The sequence below is a fragment of the Ostrinia nubilalis genome, chromosome 4 (genome assembly GCF_963855985.1).
Source record: "Ostrinia nubilalis chromosome 4, ilOstNubi1.1, whole genome shotgun sequence".
NCBI classification, from domain to species: domain Eukaryota; kingdom Metazoa; phylum Arthropoda; class Insecta; order Lepidoptera; family Crambidae; genus Ostrinia; species Ostrinia nubilalis.
Window position 1 is genome coordinate 17289408 of NC_087091.1, and position 21306 is coordinate 17310713.

Genomic DNA, 21306 nt, shown 5'->3' on the forward strand with positions numbered 1-21306 from the left:
GCGTGAGGATATGCTTCGTGCTGTGACTTTTAAATATGAAAATATAATTTTAATTTTTCTTTCTATCCGATAAAAACAACAAAAAAAGTTATCACATTTCCATTTTACAGTGACATGAAATCTACAACAGCTTAAATATCATAGCGAAGCTTAACAGACCCCTGACAGCATAAAAATCCTTACACTACTTATTATTCAATGTAAATTAATTTACTGAAAAAAATATCTACCATTATTTTAAATTGTCATGTTTTACTTGATTTGCATTTGAATAGATAAAATTAAATTGGGCTGTATAAATAGATCGGTAGCCGATATTTGTCACTAGTATTTGGTGCTTCTTGACAAGATGTGGACTAGGAGCGCAGTCTTCTCTTTGGTGGTCGCGATTGCGGTTGCCGTGGATCACTATGACGCGTACTATCAGTACAATCTGACTACCGCTGAGTATGAGAGCTACGTGGCCAATGGAACTGCGGGGTGAGTGAATATTTTGCATCATACATGAGATGGTGACCCCTTTTTTTTTTTTTTTTTTTTTTTTTTTTTTTTTTTTTTTTCGGTGGTAAAAATGCATTGAGTTGCATACCCGCCACTGTGGTTAGGCGGCGGGTTATGTGGGGCTCTCCCCTCCAGAAGGGAGGGGCCTACCCACTAAAAATCCACCATCTCCGTCTCGCTGAGCACAGGTGGGAGCCGGTGTAGCGAGGCCTTTCCCGACATGTTCCACCTATGCGCAGACCGTCTGCTATGCGTGCAGACTCCAACATCGACCACGCCATCTTTGATTTTTATAGTTACAGTTTGTTGTACTGCAACTGACCACTCAGAGATATACAACTATATACAAATGATATATACAAATGTACAAAGTGCTTATCTATATTTACATAATATACAATGGAGGCCAGCGGGTAGGTGTAAAAGGTCTATCCGCCGGCGCTCATAATGGACCTTACGCTATGACTAGTATTTGACTAGGTGTCAGAGACGACGCGCAAAAGCACGTCGCCTCCGGCCCAACCTTCTCCGCCGAGCAGGGTCAGCGAGGGGATCTACCTCCCTGGCTCGCTCGGCTTCCTCCTTTGCCGACATAACAGTCTCGCAAAAGACTTTCACCGCGTCCCATCCGTTGTCACTGCCGACCATGGCTCTAACCACCGCCGGCAGTGTTAAATCCAGTCCGATATTTGCGCATAGCGCAGCTCTTTGTTGTGTCCATTCCGGGCAGTCTTCCAAGGTGTGCTCCGCTGTATCGACATCGGCGCCACAATGGTGACATTGAGGTGTCCTCTCCCGACCAATACGGTGCAGGTATTTCCCGAAGCAACCATGCCCGGTCAACACCTGCACCATGCGATATGTGAGAGAACCACTGCTCCTCTCTACCCACTGTCGTAAACAAGGTTGTAGAGCGGCGACTGTTCGATGCCCAGCACTGGGCTCCTCCAGCCATTCTGCCCACTCATCTAACATCAAAACACGGGCCTCGTCTCGCCAGTGCTCGATTTCGCGGGGCGCAGGAGGGTTACCATCGCGCCTAGCGGCAGCGGTTCGGTAATATACCTCTGACAGCACCTTGGCCTCGAGTTCCCACGGTGGAGTGCCCGCGAGTGCACATGCTGCTTCCCTTGAGGTCGTGCGGTATGCCCGTGCTATCCTCTGTGCCATTGTTCTTTGCGGCCTCCTCAGTGTTGTGGTATTGTCGCGCCCTAATGCGTCAACCCAAATGGGGGCGCCGTATAGGGCCATAGATCTAATAACCCCTGCAAAAAGGCGGCGACACCCCGTGCGTGGGCCTGTCAAATTGGGCATAATCCTACTCAAGGCACCGGATGCCCTCAGTAGCTTGGGTGCGAGAGCTTTAAAGTGGGCCTTAAAGTTCCACCGGCTGTCAAGGACCAATCCTAAGTACTTCATGGTACCCCCGACACCGATGGAGACGCCACCCACAACAAGTTCCGACCCCACTGGCGGTCTCTTCCGTGGCCCATGGAAGCAAATCGCTTCCGACTTTTCTAGTGCTACCCTAAGCCCAAGTCGCCGAATGCGACTTACAATATGCGCAGCTCCAGCTGTCGCTACAATGGCCGCCTCCCTAAAAGTATTTCCCTTTGCCGTGACTAGGGTATCGTCGGCATAGCATACAACACCCACGCCAGGCATTCCTGGGTCACGGATGGCCCAGTCGTAGCCAATGTTCCACAGGAGCGGCCCTAGGACCGACCCCTGCGGGACACCGCACTCCACTGGCCTCCTGCCCCAGCCGTCGCTTGTTGGGAAAACCACTTCTCTCTCTCGAAGGTAAGCGGTTATGATTTGCCGCAGGTATTGAGGAACCTTATGATGTTTCAGAGCCTCTTCAATACATTGGTGGGGTAGAGTATTAAAGGCATTGGCGATGTCTAGAGACACCGCCACTACACATCCCCCTTGTGCCACTTCTCTTCCGGCTAGCTCCTTTACTTGTAAAATCGCGTCGATGGTAGACCTGCCTCGCCGAAAGCCATACTGGTTATTTGCCAGGTCCGGGCCTATGTCTCCGAGATGTTTGTTGAGACGGGCAGCGATAACCCGCTCAAAGAGTTTCGCTGCCTCGTCAAGAAGGACGATAGGCCTATAAGCTGACGGCGAGTCTACTGGACGTCCCTGCTTCCTGAGTAGGACGAGTTTTCCCGTTTTCCATCTCTGAGGAAAGACTCCTTCGCGTAAACACGCTGTAAGTAGAGCACGGAATCGCGGTTCTAATCCGTTATTTAGAGCCAACACTAAAGCTTTCCCAGGCACCCCATCAGGCCCGGGAGCAGTGTTTTTGGCTCGGAGTCGTAAAATTGCCGCCCCTAGTTCTCCCTCCGTTACGACGGGCGCCTCTCCTGTGCAGGATCCGGCTGCACTGTATGTGACAGGCGGCGTGAAGTCCAGCCTGGCTGGGAACAGAGCCTCGACTACGCTGCCCAGAAGGCCAGAATCCATTGTGGTGGTGATAGGGGGAGCCCAAGAACGAAGTTTGCTCATGACGAGCTTGTAGGGCCTCCCCCACGGATCCTGGTTAAGGGTGGAGAGGAGCTCCTCCCAGGCGGCTTGTTTAGCCGCCCCTATCGCACCCCGTAGTTCCTTTTTTGCCCGCTGATATTGTTCATATAGAAGGGCGTCCTGCGCCTCATCCCTTTGACGGCGCCTGCGATGCCGAGAGTATCTGCGTCTGGCCTCAACGCAGTCATCCCTCAACTGGGCCAGCTCCGGAGACCACCAATGCACTGCTGTGCGAGATGGTAATGCTTTGACTCTAGGCATCGCCGAGTCGCACACATGCGACATGGCTTCCCGGAACCACTCAGCTTCTCTAGACGGCTCCACTGTTTCGGGGCATCGAGCCCAGCTTTCGATTTCCGATGCTAGAATGAGGCTCTCCCTATCCAGTTTCTTGATTGCCCATCTTGGGCCGATAACTTCAGGGAGTCGGCTCGGGCTGCTAAGGGCAGGCTGAACGGGGGAGATGTCGAAGCACACATACCTGTGGTCCGACAGTGTCTCAACCCCTTCCAGAACCTCCCAGTTCCAGATTCTGCTCGCCAGGGCGGGACTTGCAAACGTGATGTCTACGACAGAACCACCCTGCATACGCACACATGTCTCTACCGTCCCGCGGTTGACAATGACCAAGCTGTTGGTGATCAGCCATTCCTCCACAAACCGACCTCGAGCGTCTGTAAAACGAGATCCCCATGCGGTGGACTTTGCATTTAAGTCCCCAGCAACAACGACACCACGGGGGCGGCTCCACCCTGATAGCAGAAAACTGACTTCCGCCATGAAGGTCTCGAACTCCGCGAGTGACCTATTTGGTGAAAAATACACCCCAATGACAAGTATGTCTCCAACCAGCCCTGCCACGCATCCACGACCTCTTCTGATGTTGCCGAAAGGGGGTGAGTTTGCTGCTATGTTTGTGATAATGGCGGCCTTTTCTTCCACGTCCCCTGCCCAATCGTCACGATCATAGACGAGGTATGGCTCTGTAACTATACAGACCTGAGTCGACCACTGTGTGATGCTCTGATTAAGAAGATCTTGAGCCCTAGCACAGTGGTTGATATTCGCCTGAAGAAAGCGTACGGCCATTCTTATGCAGCGATTTCCATCTCCTCCATCGTGCCTAGCTGGGGCGTGGGCGTAGCGGCTGGGTCCATATTATTGGTCCCCCGTTTGCCCTTTCCGTCTCTGCTTTTTGGTGGAGAACAGCTCTTACTCCCCACTTTGTGCTCCGAGGGAGCACCCGCCTCAGCACATAAGGGACAGTGCGGCGCTGCAGAACAGTCCCTGCTCTGGTGACCGGGCTTTCCGCAGCGATAACATAGACCGCTGCGATCAATTTCGGCCGAGCACATGGCGCTAACATGCCCCTTCTCCAGACAGCGGTAGCATCGCTGGGGCTTCGCTGGTAGGATTCTTACCTGGGCGGACACCCATCCAACCAGGAGCCGGCCCTGCGAGATCAAATTGGCTACCGACACTGGCAACTTCACTACGGTGGCCCCAGTCCCCATGAAAGATTCTCGAATCGAGCCTACACGGATGCTGTCTGTAGTACAGTTACCGACTTTGGCGATCGCGGCTGCTACCTCTTCCTTCGTCGCTGAGTCATCCAAGCCCGAAATCCGCACGTCTACGGTTCTGATGGGCCTGGAGACCCGTATGTCACTTTCTGGTAGTACCTCACGGAGTTTCTCCGCGAGGGCATCCGCTTTGCTCCCACTTGATGCCCCTGGGACCTCAAGCAACTTTGCTCCCGTTCTGGCTTTACGAAAACGAACACCAGAAATCCCTAGCTCTTCTATATTAATACGAGCCTTCGCGTCTCGGATCAAAGTGTCATACGACGCACCTCTTTCTTCTGCTCCGGGTTGCAACGTCAACATAATAGCTGCTGAGCTCGGAGATGGTGACCCCTAAGGTGACCCGAGAGTTTAGATCATGCTTGAAGGTTCGTTTTTTCGTTTCAGCCAAATAATGTCCACTGCTGGACAAAGACCTCCCTCAAGGTTTTCCACAATGAACGGTCCTGCGCTGCCCATATCCAGGTTCTTCCCGCGACTTTCCAGACGACCAGATCGTCGGTCCACCTAGTAAGAGGCCTGCTTACGCTATGTCTTCCAGCCCGTGGTCGCCACTAGAGAACTTTTCTGCCCCAAAGGCCATTATCTCTACGAGCTATGTGCCCCGCCGACCGCCACTTGATTTTTAGCAATTATGCGAGCTATGTCGGTCACATGCTTGAAGTGCTAATACGTTCTCGAAGACAAAACGCCTAGATAGATTAAACGAAGCCCGTATTACGAAACGCTAAGGCACAAAAAAAATTCAAACAGCGGCGGGGCGCTAACTCTTTGGTTTATCGTTATTTTGAAACAATGCACAAAATTCGATTCTTACTCTAGAATATATTCTGACCTGCCGTTGCTCTACGTATCTCAAATTAAAGTATGTAATAGGTTTCATCATGTTCATATGTCAGCTCTAGGCCTAGCTAGTTATGTATTTCTAATCAGTCTGCTTATTAATTTATGAATAACATTTTTAAATTAACGATAATTTAAAAATGTTTAGATTTCTACTGTCACGATTACGATTTGGCCCCCTCTACGATTCCTATGACCTACTGTGATAGCTGGAAGACGTAGAGTGGGCACGCCTCCTACTAGGTCGACCGACGATAATAATAATAATTCGTCGTAAATTCTTGTCATCGGACTTAACGTCATTTAATGCTGTTATGCTTGGCTGAGGCCCGCATAACAGATATAATAACCCATCTTTAAAAAGGTGGAAAAAAGAAATGGAATAAAATAATAGTAATAAATACACTTTATTGCACACCAAAGTAAAGAACAGAAAGAAAAGGAACACACAAGGTACAAATAACGATCTGGTAAAGGTCGCGGGAAGAGCGTGGATGCGGGCAGTGCAGGACCGTTAATTGTGGAAAACCTTGGGGGAGGCCTCTGTCCAGCAGTGAACGTCATTTGGATGAAACGAACGAACTGTGAAAAGTCACCAATACCATTTTATTCCAGCAACTGCACCATCTCAGTTGAAACTTGCGACTGCACCGAAAGAAGACGCATCGACGGTACTTGCAACAACCTGAACTATCCTGCAGCTGGAGCCGCCAGGACACCGTACTATAGAGTGCTACCCACCAGCTTCAACATTGTTGATGAGGATGGTAAGATATTCACTAGCTGCAACCACTTAATAAGTGACCACAGACCACCGACTTTTAGTTGGCCGATAGTTGAGTCGGTATGGAGAGTCATCAGTATGGAGATGTATGAAAGTGCGCACATTACATACACCGATTTGGTATCGGCCGGTTCTTCATACAAATTGAAATCAGGCCCAACTATAGGTCAACTAAAAGTCGGTGGGCTGCGCCTAGGCTTAACATTACTAACGGAGATGTTGAGATGATGGCCATTTAGCATGGCTCAGAAGAAGTACGGCAACGGTTCTAGATTTTATGGTTCATGAGATTCTTAATATGACTCGACCTTACTCAAATTATGTTTAAAAATATAAAGGGTATTGTATTCAAATACTTTATTTGGTCAGCTGCGCTACACTTCAAAATTCACGTAAATTTTTCCAATAAGCCTACTTATTTTTATCATAGCAACCTAAAGCATTTTCATGACAAGATAAGAAGATCGATAGGTCTAGATAAAATCTCACTTTTTCTAGAAATAGAAAAAAGAGTCTCAATATTGTACCTGTGAAACTTCTTCAAACCAATAATTTAATTTGGGTTAAAGGAAAATTAACATGATAATGACACAATAATTCCAGATTACCGCCCAAGGTTGGCTAAATCTGGCAACGAGCTCCCTCTGGCCAGAAAAGTTCGCACCACAATGGTCTCCGAGGGAAACGTCCCTGACGCAGATATCACCCATTTGGCTGCCCACATCCTGGTATTCTCAGCAACTGACATCACCAACACAAGGGATACCAGTAAGTTACAATTCCTAAATAACAAGAGACAGCTATCGTGTTTCTAGCCCGAACATTAAAATCGACAACAAAGTCGTTCGTTTCAGCCAAATGGCGTCCAATGCTGGACGAGACAGGCCTCCCCAAGGCTTTTAAGGCATAACGACAGCAAATACTGAACACTAATCAGTCAAGCCACATCATGTTGAAATTATTTCAGTGAAAATCACGGTTTTTTGCTAGAACATTTTATCCAATCATTTATCTAGTTAAATACGAGTAATATACCTATACCCAAAACATTCTCAAAGATTTCATCCTTTTCCCAAACATCCTTGACTTTGTTTTCTATTCAGCCAACTACGTTTCATGGAGGCCACACTGCTGCCAAGCAGCTGGAGCAAGCGACACCGCATGCGCCCCCAACTACGTGCCAGCTGATGATCCAGTCCATCGTTTCTCCGGCATACGTTGCTTGAACATGACGAAGCCACTGACTTATCAGACCTCTGGGTGCTTGCCGAATACCACCGTGCCTTTGAGGGTAAATACTTCTTAATAATCAAGAGAAATGAGAATTTAGCTTGTGGTACACAGACATACATAACTTTTTAAATGCAGAAGCCGAATGTATTAACCTAGCTTCACTGTAGGAGCACTCTCCGATTTACCAGGGGTAAATGGAGGATTTAACTTACACTCCTTTCGCTGCACTGGCCACTAACTGGCCAGACAAGTTGGGGAACCAAATACTTTAAAAAATATTACCTACAAACTTAATAAAATGTGTGTTTGCACTTAATTCTTTCAGATAGTCGATGCCACACCCACTTTTGACTTGTCTCCGGTATACGGCAGTGTAGTCGAGCCCGCCAGGAGGGCAAACACGAGTGGCTTGCTTGTCACTGAAACCATCAACAACAGGACCTACCCGCCTACATGTATGTACGAGTATTAAGACATGGGACTAACGATTAAATTCAAATTATTTCTTTTGATCTTGGAACATTTTCAAATCTTCTAAATTGTCAATGTAGTCTTTCATGAAACTTTGAAACAAGTTACAGAAGTTTCACAGACCTTTAAAATAATCTGTATTCTTTGACATCACTTAATGACTTCAACTTTGTCTCAGCTGGAATCAACCTGCTCCTCGGTATCAACTTCTTCGGCATCATTTTCTACTGGCGTTACCACAACCACATCGCCACCAAGCTCGCTGAAGTCAACCCTTGCTGGACTGATGACCAACTCTTCTACGCGGCCCGGGAAATCAACATCGCTGTTGCACAGCAACACTATTACTATGAGCTGATGCCCATCCTTATGGGTAAGATTTTCATTCATTTCCAAGAAGTAGTCATTGATGATGAATTCTTTTGTTGGTGATGTATTTGATGCCTGCGTGATGCATTTGTGAACACTAAGTTGTCTTGTTTTTATCTTTTTTTATTATTTTTTTAGTTCATTTTTTTTTTATTCTCTGGATAATCTCAATGGTGAAATTAGAAAATAAAAATACTTCAGTTCATCTGTCCAGTTTATTTTACCTGATCTTAACTATTACAGGCTCAGACAATCTTGTCGCAGACAATGTCGTTAGTAAGGACTTTGGATTCAGGGATTTGTATGATGATAGTCTACTGCCCCAAATATCCCTGGAGTACCCTGCTGTATTGAGATGGTTGCATTTGATTCAAGACGGTTACTTAAAGTGAGTTCCAAAATCACAATCCAACCAAAGTTTATTAGATAATGCAGCTTGTTTGATATGTGACTACATATTACAATCGTATTGATTTTCAGAATGTACGATTCTGAAGGATACTATCTCAGACAGTATCCGATTGTCAATTTGACCGCTCGCATTGCCTACATAAAAGAAGATGACAACATGGATGGTATCACCCAAGGTTGCTTCAGACAAGGAACTGGTAATACCAAGGACACTATTGCTGACAACGATGTGAGTAAAAATTTTGTCGTTGATTCAGAATTTCAGACTTCTAAAATGAAACAAACCTTGCATCTTAGAAAATACATTTCAAAATTATTCTTACTTTTAGATCGTGCAAAATGGCCTGGGTGCTCTCCAAAAGGCCAATGACATTATGACCAACGATTTGGCCAAACACAGATACTTCGGCTTCCAACCTTACATCAATTACTTGGCGTACTGCAACAATGGCATCAATATCACTTCTTTTAACGACTTGTTGACGTTTATGAAGCCTGAGGTAAGAAATTTGATTATTTAAGGATTATCGTGATCCTTGACAATGTTATGTATCTCTCTCTACAAAGGATCTACAAAGACTCTAAAGATATCGTACCTCTCAGTTTTGATGACAATGGAAACGACTGTCGCCCGTATTCACAAACATTACTATACGGTCTCACAGTGTTCGTGGACGCACAGGGTGACACATCGAACCAATCACAGAGCTCTATTCATCGCTGTGCGTTCGATTTGCTGCTTCACTTAAGCAAGCATCGTTTGTAAAACGGGCGTATTATCCTTGTCATTACCTGAGCCTATGCAATTCTTTGAAGTAAACATTTTTTAATATTACTTTATTTTCACAGAGAATCCAGCAGCTCAGAGATGCTTACGAAGACGTAGAAGACATAGATTTACTCGCTGGTCTATGGGCTGAAACGCTCACTGATGGGACCTACGTTCCTCCCACATTCTACTGTCTGATCAAAGATCAGATGCTCAGGTCTATTCAATCGGATAGGCATTGGTACGAGAGGGAAACCAGGCCAGACGCTTTTACAGAAGGTAAATACTAAATGCGTGTGTGATTACAATACTAAGATCTTCAAATATTTTAATAGACTGAATTGTCTATTTTTGCTGTGAAGTCGAACTTTTTTTGTGATTTCTATATAAAAGAAATATGATTCGCGTACCAAACTGCATTACCAGCTAGAGTTAGAGGAATTTGGTTATTAAGTGTATTACATTCAGATTTATTGTTCACAGAGCAAATGTACGAGATCAGGTACGGAACGGTGGCTCGTATGATGTGCGACATTGGTGATTCTGTCGCGAGCATTCAACCGCAAGCCTTCAAGATGATTGGAGACGAGTAAGTTCATGTACCTATTATCAATTATAACGAAAAAGAAAGAATGGAGAAAGAAATGCAGGAAGGCGCTGCATGCAGGCCGCTGCCAACCGGCCAATCTGGAAATAATTGGCCTATGTTCAGAAGTGTGGCTTAAATAATGATGATGAAAGAAAGTGGAAATTACGCAGACTTTTTTAACATTAAAATAAAGAAATGGCTTGGGCTCTAAATTTTAAAGCGAGTGGAGCTGTGGAAAAGCAAGTAGTTACCTAATAAATAAATTTACATAATTACCTATTTGTTACAGCAACGTAGAAGTGAGCTGCGATGAAATTAACGACATAGATTACTACGCATGGCAAGACACCACGTGCGCCGACGCACCTAGCAGGCCAGACATTACCGAAAGGGTACCACCGGCATTCTACACTTCATAAAGAAAATATTTAGGAACGTGATTGTAGCAATGAAGCTTATGAACAGCCAATAAAGAGAGTTAAGGATTAAATCTGTTTAATTTTATAAAATCTTTTGCTTTAGCTCAAGATAAATACAAGCTCATTCATTTAAATATTGAAACTCAACCAAACACTGACTTAAAACTCATAAATAACTCATTTACCACTGCTCCAGGACAATAAATGGGCCAGTGCTAAGGAGAACTTGAAACTATGCTTGGCTATCATTTGGATCGTTATCATTGTTCAATAATATTAAAAGTGAAATCTACCTACACGTAGCAATACAAGCTTCCATAAGAATCACGACAGTAATAAACTTAATGCAGCTAGATACTTGAAAATGATAACAAAGTGATGCAATACGCCAAGGACTTATCAAACTAGGACACAATAAAGTATCTATACTTATTTATTGCTGTGCATAAAATTAGTAATTACCAAAATACCGTTTGGAAATTACTAATACTTAAGTTATTATAAGCTTTGGTGATTATTTCTGAAACTAATAACTCAATAGGTAGCCTACCTACCTACTTAATAAATCTGATTTTAGAGAGTTATTCGTCGAAATTCGACGAAACTGATACTGTATTTCAGATGTTTCTTATTTTTTGCTGCTATTTTCTGCTACCCATAACAAGACAAGGGTCAGGACGAATTAATTTACCCCAATATCGGGGCCTCTCTATTCACGTGTGAAATTGAACGGGAAATCATTAAGGGAGATATCTTATTTTGGGGTATTTTTAAAATCGAATCTTTCGGGTAGGAAACTAACAAGGGTATCGTCTTGGCAATCTCGCAAATAATTGAGCCACTTAAAATTTAATGAACCGATTATAATGGAACATAATAAATTCAGATGAGCAATAATTTCAATCATCGATTAATGTAAAATGTTAATAAATGGAACATTTTCCTGAATATCGAAATAGAACTTAATATTATTAAACATTTCCTTGAATATCGATGTAAGAACTTTGAATAAAGACATTTCAGATTTCATAAAACTCATTTATTCTTGCAAATAGGCTTTTAAAAAGCACTTTTACACGTCCCAGTATTAACCCTGCCACTGCTTTGGGACAATAAGCCAGTGCTGAGAAGCTTCATTTTACACTGCTAAAAATAAAATTAAAAGTAAGTATAAAAACGCATTCTATTTATTCAGTTAGTCTTTAGCTTATTTTAGAATCAATATTCATCAAGCTAATCACTGAGATTTAAGTAGGTAATTAGGATCAAAAAAATAAAGTCTAAAGTAGACTTTAATTATAAAGAGAGTAGGTAGTAAGTAAGTATTCTGACATCAGTATCGTTCTTATTGCAAGATAGTACAAACACATAAATCATCATCATCATCATATCAGCCATAGGACGTCCACTGCTGAACATAGGCCTCCCCCAATGCTTTCCATGTTACCCAGTTGGTAGCGGCCTGCGTCCAGCGCTTTCCTGCTACCTTTAACACATAAATATTGCCACAATATTCGGTTTGCATTTGTCCATTTTCATCAACAGAATACCATTCATGAAACTGACGCTGGATCGTCTTTGAAATATTCTTCTGAACACGCAAAGCAATAAAACACTCAATACTGAAAACGGATAGTACAATACTGCAATATTAAACAAAAGTCTTACATTTATGATCTACGAGTATTCAAGTATTTCTTTCTGTCTCGTTTACATTGCCACAATAATAAAAGAATATTCCAAAGCAATATGATGCAAATGGTTTTATCGTGCGTCAGTCTTTGTGAAGTATGAAATATCTTTGTGGCATTTTCATATCGCTGCAATATCTTCAGCGTTGTTTTGATGTGATTCGCTGTATAAATCTCCTGTGATGTCAGTTATTAGATTTTTAAGCATTATTGCCGTTAAAGTGGAGTTTAAGGCTGAGTTGTACCACCTTATTTTAACCGTGACCATAAAACGATAACTGGTGTATGGGATTTGACCGACTTTTGAATCTGTTGAATTTTGTTTGTGTTGATGTCATTTTTAGAAAATGAACCAAGTTTAGTAGGGTAGGTACAGGTGCCCAGTAGTTTGTTGTCTATTTTATTTTTTTTTGACTGAAACTCCCAAAGTTTGCGTACGAAATTGGTGGGAATTGTAAAAAGATAAATAAAAGGAAAAATAATGTTTCCAAAACTCAATTTCCATAAACACTTTATTACCCGACTGCGCCAGAAATAGGGTTATTGTAAACGTTATTTATTGGGTAGAGTGAATCGCATAATTTATTATTATTATAGCAGTTAAACCTAAACTACAACGTTTCGTTTCATTACCTAAGGATTCAAATCTAGACCCCCTGTTCATGCTACTACATTGTCGCGCCTCTTTTAAGGGTATGTATAACATGACAAACGACAACCTACTACAAAGCGATTTGTGGCGATTCTTTCCAACTCATAATACTCTATTGGCATTGCATTCTACGATCCATTTATTTGTTAGTTGACATAAAACTGTTGGAACATCATCGTCCATCAGACGCAACCGTGCCGTTGCCATGGCAACCGCTTCCCTCGACCTACCCTATGGAAAATCTAATAAAAATAACCTACCCGCATTAAAATCCATCGATATCGACTCTATAACTTTACAAATACGTTTCATTTTACCGAAACAAGATGCTTTAAAGTAAACGTATGAACAGTTTTCCCTCTAGTTTATTTAGTAATACAATACTTCGTTTGCTCAAATAGAAAATGTGTGTTGACGTTTTATTCGTTTGAAAGAGAACCGTTTGGTTCGAAACCGTTAAACGTTCAAAGCATTTGTATGGCTTATAGCGCCATTAACGGTTAGTTTACTACGTTATTTCAGCTTGAAAATATTAACAGGAGCGTGTATAAAATCACGAGATTTAAGTAGCTAACTAGTTTCAGGACTAAAAAGAAGGTTTATCAATATTAGTTCTTATCAGTTACTTTTTAAACTACGAATAATGATAAAATATTATACGGCAAATGCTATTTAAGACTGTCTTTTGTTTTCCTTTTATCAAAATGTATGTTACTGGCCACAAAATAAAATACTAGTTAACCTTTAAATTCAATACGATCCATTGGCAACCTCATTCTTAAATTAAAACCAGCCGCAAGCGAATTAAAAAGTTATCGTTCGAATTCAAAAACGGAGTTCCAGAATGAAATTCAATCCTCACCTTTTCTAATAACGTATGGATACAGGAAATTAAATCTGGCCAGTCGAATGCCAACGTAACACGACACGTTCCGGTGCTAAATGAATACGCCATCACAATCGGGGTTCGGATAGTGGCTAATATCCGCTTAATGCTTTAATGTTGGCAGACTTGGGGGCTGTTTTGTTCCATTTTCAATTTGAGATGGAATCACGTTTTTGTGTGATGTATTTTTTAATTTTGATCCTAGGTAGTTACTTGCTGTTCTGCTTGAGTAAAATGAATAATGTAGGTTAATAAAATAAATAATATTTATGTTTGTTTATTATTTAGTAAATTTATTTTTTATTTGAAGAAATTGAAATGGTCAATTTTAATTTCTGTGATGGGGCTGGGTGTTACTATGTATAATTTATGTATTTACAAAAAAAAAGTATTTAAGTATGTTTATATCCGTTGTCTAGTACCCACAGTACAAGCTTTGCTTAGTTTGGGACTAGAAACATAGTGTAAAATTTCATGGGATATTTATTTATTTATAATATATTATTTACTTAGGTAGATTTTTGTGATTTCTTTTAACATAGAATCATACCCCATTCTATTCTAGTCACAAAATAACTTTAAATCCGGTAATTTATTTGCATCTCTAATTATTTATTTACTTTAATTACCGCATTTAGTATTTTTTACCGCAAACTAGACACGTCTTAAATACCCGTAACTTCTAATAACCCATCTCAAAACATGATCTAATCCCTTACAACTAATAACCGCGTAATTCCCCATCCATTCAATGTCCCATTTGTCGCGAAAGCAAATTGAATTATTTTCTTTAAAAACTTCGCGAAATTGCGGTCGTAACTCACCGTTTCCGCGAATTATTCATAACTCATGAAAATGAAAGATGAGATTATCATACAGACTTGGATCGCTGTAAATATCTAAATAGAATTTATTTCGCTGTGAGGTTCAAGCGAGGAGAGACAGGGTTTTGAACTAAGCTCGGTAACTGCTATACAGGGTGGAAACGATAAGTGATCTCATTCAATTATTTCTGAATTATACAAGATATCGAAAAACTGATTACTGTTCCTGAAAGTGCTTCACGAGCTCTTTCAAACGATATCAGTAATAAGTTACAGAATTAACTGGATCCATCCGAAAATTCAATGTTTTTAGCCTCCATACTAAATGTATGCCACTATGCCAGGCACACAATATTAGAAGTGCTAATTTTTTTTATTTTAAAATAATAAACACTTAAAATTAACTCGTAAATTGCATTCTTATTTAAAATATTCATGGAAAACATTGGTTTTAGGCTTTATTTGCTATAATATTATCAAGACATGAGTGCCATGACTGTGGCAGTATTAAATGTATGGAAGCTGGTAACATTGAATTTTCGGATAGATCCAGTTTATTTTATAACTTATTATTGGTACCGTTGGATAGAACTCGAGAAGCACTTTCTGGATCAGTAATCAGTTTTTTGGATATCTTATATAGTTTTTAATTTAATGTGGTTTTACTAAATGTATGGAGGCTGGAAACATTGAATTTTCAGATAGATCCAGTTTATTTTGTAACTTATTATTAGTACCATTGGATAGAGCTCGTGAAGAACTTTCAGGATCAGTAACCAGTTTTTGATAATCTCGTATAGTTTAGAAATAATGGAGTGAGATCACTTATCGTTTCCACCCTGTAGATCGTTTCATCCACAAAGAACCGCCCTACCAATTTTTGGTCGAGGGAAACGCGGGGTGCGGAGAGTTTGATCCGAGCAATCCGAGCGTCATTATTGCAGTGTGCGTGTGCACTCATGGATAATTTAGCGTGTACCGATAACACTCAAAGATTAGCGGAAGAATGGGGCGCGTCTTCGTGAATGAAAGGATCTATAGTAATAATGCCCAAGAGAACATACCTACTGGAAAAATTAGTCATCGTTATTGAACTGCTACAGCTGGGAGGTTTATAATTAAAGCGAGAAATGAGCGAGATATTATATGGATCTTATGTATGTGTATGGACGGCGACACATGAAGTTTATTTGTGGCATCTTATTCTTTTATATGCGATTTTGCAATGACTGTCTACTATGAGCACTAGTACAAGTCCCCGTACAAAGAATTTAATACGGTGAATAGAAATATTCAAAAGTACCTACCTACTAATTAAAATGGTCCGATTCCGTGCTTACCTAAAAACTATAGGTACGCTAATAATATTGCTTATAATTAAGTATTTCCGTAAAATAGAAAAACTCAACAACATTTTTAATAACTTTCCTTTGAAGATTAATCCAAAACCGCTGCCTCTCCCACCTTAATTCCCGCACTAAAATAAAACCGTATTTCATTTAAATTGTCACTATCTCCATTCAGGCTCTTCTACCTTTGCAATAGAGTTCAAACTCGTTCGTTTGTGGCATTAAGTCATAAACAAATGTAGTACTTAGTTTTCCGAGGAGATCGCAATCAGTCATCCCTTTGGTGTGCGGCGTGCGAAAGATTAATGAAACGTTCTTCTAATTAGGGTTTAAGGGTATTTCTTCGGAGGCAAAATTTTCGATGTCTTTGGGTATAGTTCTGTAACCAACTAACAAAATGGCATGCAATATTTTTTTTCGTATAGCTTAGCTATAGCCCTATCTGGCGCAAATTACATTTTTGACATAATTGCTGTCTTTATACAAAATAAAAATATTTGAAGTGTGATTCTCTGATTCATATGGTGTGTCCGTTAGCCATTTTCCAGAACAAAATGGTTGATGTAGCATTTTCCTTTTGATGTATCAATATTAATTAAAATTATTTCGAAAGCTAATGAGTTGTCCTTCTACAAAAAAAATGTGTCATAATTTTAATTAAGTTAGTTTGTTCGTAAAAAAATAAATAAGCAGTGTCCGGCATAAAATACTGATTCATATGGCGTGAGCTGTTCTTGACCATAACTGGTCAGGTTTTAATCATGAGAGTCTGGTTTCTGGCGTGGAGGCAAGCCCATCTTGCAACGGATGAGCTAGAAGGCAGACGTGGAGCTGGTTGGCTTAGAACCCGGTGTGACGAAGGCAAATACTTGATTCATCTGTGCTTGGTTCAGGTGGCATGCTGATTACAATGCCTACTTTATAAAATTACATTATTGCATTAAAAATCTAATCTGTCTTTCTTGTGATGCTTTTGGGTTATATAATCATGTAGAAAAGTGACAACACTGTAGTCTGTATGTATGACAAGTTTTGCTCGATTTTAGGCAAAAAACTGATTTATCTGTGCGTGATTCATATGGTCAGGGCCCTATATAAATCATAAAATAAATTAGTTTTTGGTCTTTCAAGCACCAAAAAAGGGTTTTTTAACTAAGAATGACATCCCAGACTGCATCTCACTTAAGACCAGGTGCGATTGCGGTCTTGTTATGAATAAAAAAACATTATCATTTTTATGTTAAGAATAATTTGTGTTTAAACAGTAAATAAGTAGTATATCCGTTAAGCTAGCAACCATAACACAAGCATATTTGTTGCTTATTTTGTAGCTAAATGGCGCTGTATGAAATTGCCCAACGATTTATTTATTTTTATTATTATTTCAGCTACACTTATGGCGTCCATAGCACATAATAATATACTGCTGAGCATAGGCCTCCAATGATTTCGAGATTAACTGATTGCCATTGCTACAACCTCTATAAGCTCATCTCACCTTCTTCACCTTGTAGGTGGACGTCTTAACAACAATAGCTTGGATAAGTGATACAGCTCGGTAGAGTCATCTAAAATACCTTAGTGCCATAAGATTGAAGTCTACATCCAGTATATCAGTGATGACAAATTATACTGAAAAGCGGCCTCTCACTGTAGGCTTACGAACCACAAAGTTGCATAGTGTACACTGGAGTGGACTATGCTTGTTTTTTTTATGCAATCGAATCTGTAATGACGAGATCCGTAAACGATCTAAAGTCGCATGGTGGCATAGTCCGATGTTTTAGCAAGCTGAAGTGATAATGGGCAGGACACATAGTATACAGAAATGATGATATCCCATCACGTTTCTGGAGTGGAAGCTACGTGCCGGAAAGCTCAGTGTAGAACGTCCTCCCACAGGAAGGCGCAGGATGCAGGCCGCTACCAACCGGTCATTATGGAAATCATTGGGAGAGGCTTATGTTCAGTTGAAATGATTATGATGATGACAAAATATTATGGATGTATACTAAAGTTTAAAAAAAATGTTTTTTCACGAATTATTGTGGAATCGTTGCATTTTTTGTTCATAACAACAGATCATTGTTTTTGTTATAATATGATTATTTTCTTAATTTAGAGCCAATTGTACATAAATATCATAAATTTTGTTTCTATTTTTGATTAATATGTAACAAATTCTGATTCATATGGGCACAAAATATTTGAACGTCGATATCTTGAAAACTACATTACAAAAACGAGTCCCTTATCCAAATATATGTTATTGGGTGTACCTATTTTCATGTAAGTCTATGTTACAAACCTAAAATTGAATTTGAAATTTGTCCATATGAATCAGCCGAAGAATGCGATTTCGAAGAAGTGCCCTTAATCTAAGTTTGTGAAGCTCGGTATCTTTTACGGTATGTGTTATAACTGGTGTTGCACGACACATCAAGGTAAAAATGTGACACTTTAAGGCTGGGTTGCACCATCTTACTTTGACTTTAACAAACGTTAAAAATCTGTCAAACGCCATACAAAAAGTACCGTAACCAAAGTATGTATTTGGAACAGGTTTTTTTATGCAGAACAAAGTAGGTATTTGACGGACTGCAATCACACCTGATGTTAATTGAGATTCAGTTTGTGATTCAGTCTAGGATGCTAGGTACATAGAATATGCCCTGTAAGTGCCTATTTTGACAAAAATTTTAGTCTGGTGTTGGTATTTTGATGCTGAACTGAACTATTCTTGTTAGGAGGGCCGACCATAATGAAATGGGAAAGGGCCAAGCAAAGAAAAAAAAACAATAGGGGAAGAAAACATGTAAAATTCGTTTATTGTATATGCTAGTGAAAAAATTTACACTTTTTGATAACAGTTAAATTTGCTCGCACCTTCAACTTCGTAACATTCAAGTATTCAAGTCTACTTCTTACAATGAATGGCCGACGAAACGCATCTCAACAACGCACAACAAAAAACATTTTACAGCTCCAGAAATTAAAAACTCACTCCTAAATTATGGGTCAGCAGCTAAATTATGCACATCCTCTCAGCTTCCACCTCTTGGAGGAGATCCAAATAACCGGAGGACGCCCCTCCCGTGTTCGTGTGCTCGTAAAAAACCGTAGATTCCGCCTCGAATGATGTTTTGACAGTAAAGAGATAGCGATATGAGCTCGTTGATGGATGGGATTCGGAGAAGTTGAAATTTTGTGTTTAATTTTAAATCTGAAGACGTTTTAATAATGTGAGGAATGGAGAAAAAGTGATAAATTTTTTCTCGAACAAAATATTTTAGTGACAAGAAAAATGTTTTAATTAGATTAATTACATCGTACCATTAACCATAGTTTTCTTCTGTAGAATAAAAAATAGAGCCATAAACCCATCAACGAACTCACGAGATTACGACTTGTCTTTCTTTCACACATCTAGAGTCAACACCCATACATATGGGAGTGCGCACACTACGCCGATTCGATTTGGCCGATTCTTCATACAATTTAAAATCGGGCACAACTATCGGCCAACTAAAAATCAACGGTGTGCGCCTATTCTAAATACGGAGAACGATGAGTTTTTAGAATCTTTATGGCCACTTTTATCACATAATAAAAAATATTAGAACTAAAACGTTCTATTTTCAAATTCGACTTTAGTTCACAACAAACTCCTTTGTTTGCTAGTTCCAAACTCAAAATTAGCATCAAGCAGAACGGCAACATGAAGGCAACATGACAAGCGCCGGAATACAATACAACGCGTTCTGTTACATAATGTATTCTGTGGCTTCTGCTTTACATATTCACATATTTGCCCTAATTTGCGAGAGACGTGCTAATCGTTGATATGCATAGTATGCAAGTAGTGTGTAGTGTGTGGTGATTATCAAGTTTCTAGGCTATGTATTCGAAATAACTTAACCTAAGTTTAATTTAATATTAATAACTGAATCTATTGCTAAATTAAGACATAAATGAACCGGTCTGAGCCACCAATAGCTTGTCAATAGGTACTGGACTACTGTTCACCAAAATTCTTTTCGTTAGCATTTTTCTTACATAAACAACACAAAATCCTCAGCATAACCACGTTTCTTTGCAATTATTTTTCCATCATTTTCAGCTCTACCGACATAAATATAAGAGTGATTTCAAATCCGAAAGATATGCATTCCGGACGAAACCGGATCAATAAAGGAAACTTGTAAAAAAGTCACGAATGGCGAACATTAAACATTAAAACCTTCGTCTGCCAACCCTTGTTTTTCGAAGGAAATTGGTATGATCCCCGCAGTAAAAGCATAGAAGTAGCGGCAGAACGTATTAAATACAAACACGATACTCAAGAAAAAGTTACATTAATCTTAAAATTACTATTATTATTCGGTTAATAAAGCACTATCAAACTGAATGAAAAAACTAAGATTTTCTTCGCATTTTTTTTTGGTGGATACTATTTTTTTTTTTCAATCTTTGAGTTACTAATACTGTTAGAATAATTGACTGACTTAATATTCTGTAGGCAAATAAGTACCTTTCAAGACTTTATGGAATTCGTTTTCCAGGAAGAACGAGGCAATTTTCTAGAAACCGCGGATCGAGACCCAACGACGACGACCGCTTTAGGTTTGGTGGATTTTTTTTTTATGTGACAGGGGGCAAACGAGCAGACGGATCATCATCATCATCATCAACAGCCCTTTACAGTCCACTGCTGGACTATGAGCCTCCTCCACTATAGTGGAGGGTTTTGCCATAATCTCCACGCTAGGCAGGCGGGTTGGAGATCGCAGTTTAAAAGATTGATGTTTTTCGGAGAGCGCTGCTGCCCATTCTCTGTTTGATGTGTAGTCCCTAAGTCGCCTCTTACGACACCCGCGGGAAGAGTAGGGGTTGGTGACAAATGTATTCTACTCTGCCGTCACCACACGGCTTAAATATACCATCAGGTGAGCAGACGGATCACCTGATGGTATATTTACTCATTGATTTTAATATATTTTTTATTTACTCATCACTGTTAATGAATTATAATAACGAACTAGCGAACGCCTTCGACTTCGTACGCGTGGATCTCGTTTTACCCCCTTAGGAGTGGAGTTTCGTAAAATCCTTTCTTAGCGGATGCCTACGTCTTAACATCTACCTGCATGCCAAATTTTAGCCCGATCCGTCCAGTGGTTTGGGCTGTGCGTTGATAGATCACTATGTCAATCAGTCAGTCACCTTTGAGTTATATTAGATAAGAACTAATAATAACTATTTTTTTTAAAACTTAACCTTCATCAACGAATCTCGATTTCTAAGATGCCGTGGGCTCTTCTATGCATTTCCCGTTCACCTGCATGATCCCCTCTAAAGTACACTTGAACGCATTACGTAAACTTTCTTTGCAGATAAATA

The 21306-nt window shown here is 40.5% G+C and overlaps 1 protein-coding gene across 1 annotated transcript; it reads left to right on the forward strand.

Moving 5' to 3' along the window:
- Nucleotides 1–304: 304 nt before the first annotated feature.
- Nucleotides 305–10575, forward strand: LOC135071276 (peroxidase-like). The gene is made up of 12 exons (XM_063965069.1): nt 305–480; nt 6075–6226; nt 6847–7011; nt 7347–7534; nt 7802–7931; nt 8126–8320; nt 8560–8704; nt 8797–8956; nt 9057–9227; nt 9577–9775; nt 9980–10085; nt 10375–10575. The coding sequence occupies exons 1-12, from the start codon at nt 350–352 to the stop codon at nt 10502–10504; spliced, it is 1872 nt and encodes a 623-aa protein (XP_063821139.1). The 5' UTR covers nt 305–349; the 3' UTR covers nt 10505–10575.
- Nucleotides 10576–21306: the final 10731 nt, after the last annotated feature.

Excerpts from the sequence above, each read along its gene's own strand:
- LOC135071276 (XM_063965069.1), top strand. The coding sequence starts at position 350 with ATGTGGACTAGGAGCGCAGTCTTCTCTTTGGTGGTCGCGATTGCGGTT. Across the intron at positions 7,012-7,346 it reads CACCAACACAAGGGATACCA|CCAACTACGTTTCATGGAGG; the intron begins GTAAGTTACAAT and ends TTTTCTATTCAG. Across the intron at positions 7,932-8,125 it reads CAGGACCTACCCGCCTACAT|CTGGAATCAACCTGCTCCTC; the intron begins GTATGTACGAGT and ends ACTTTGTCTCAG.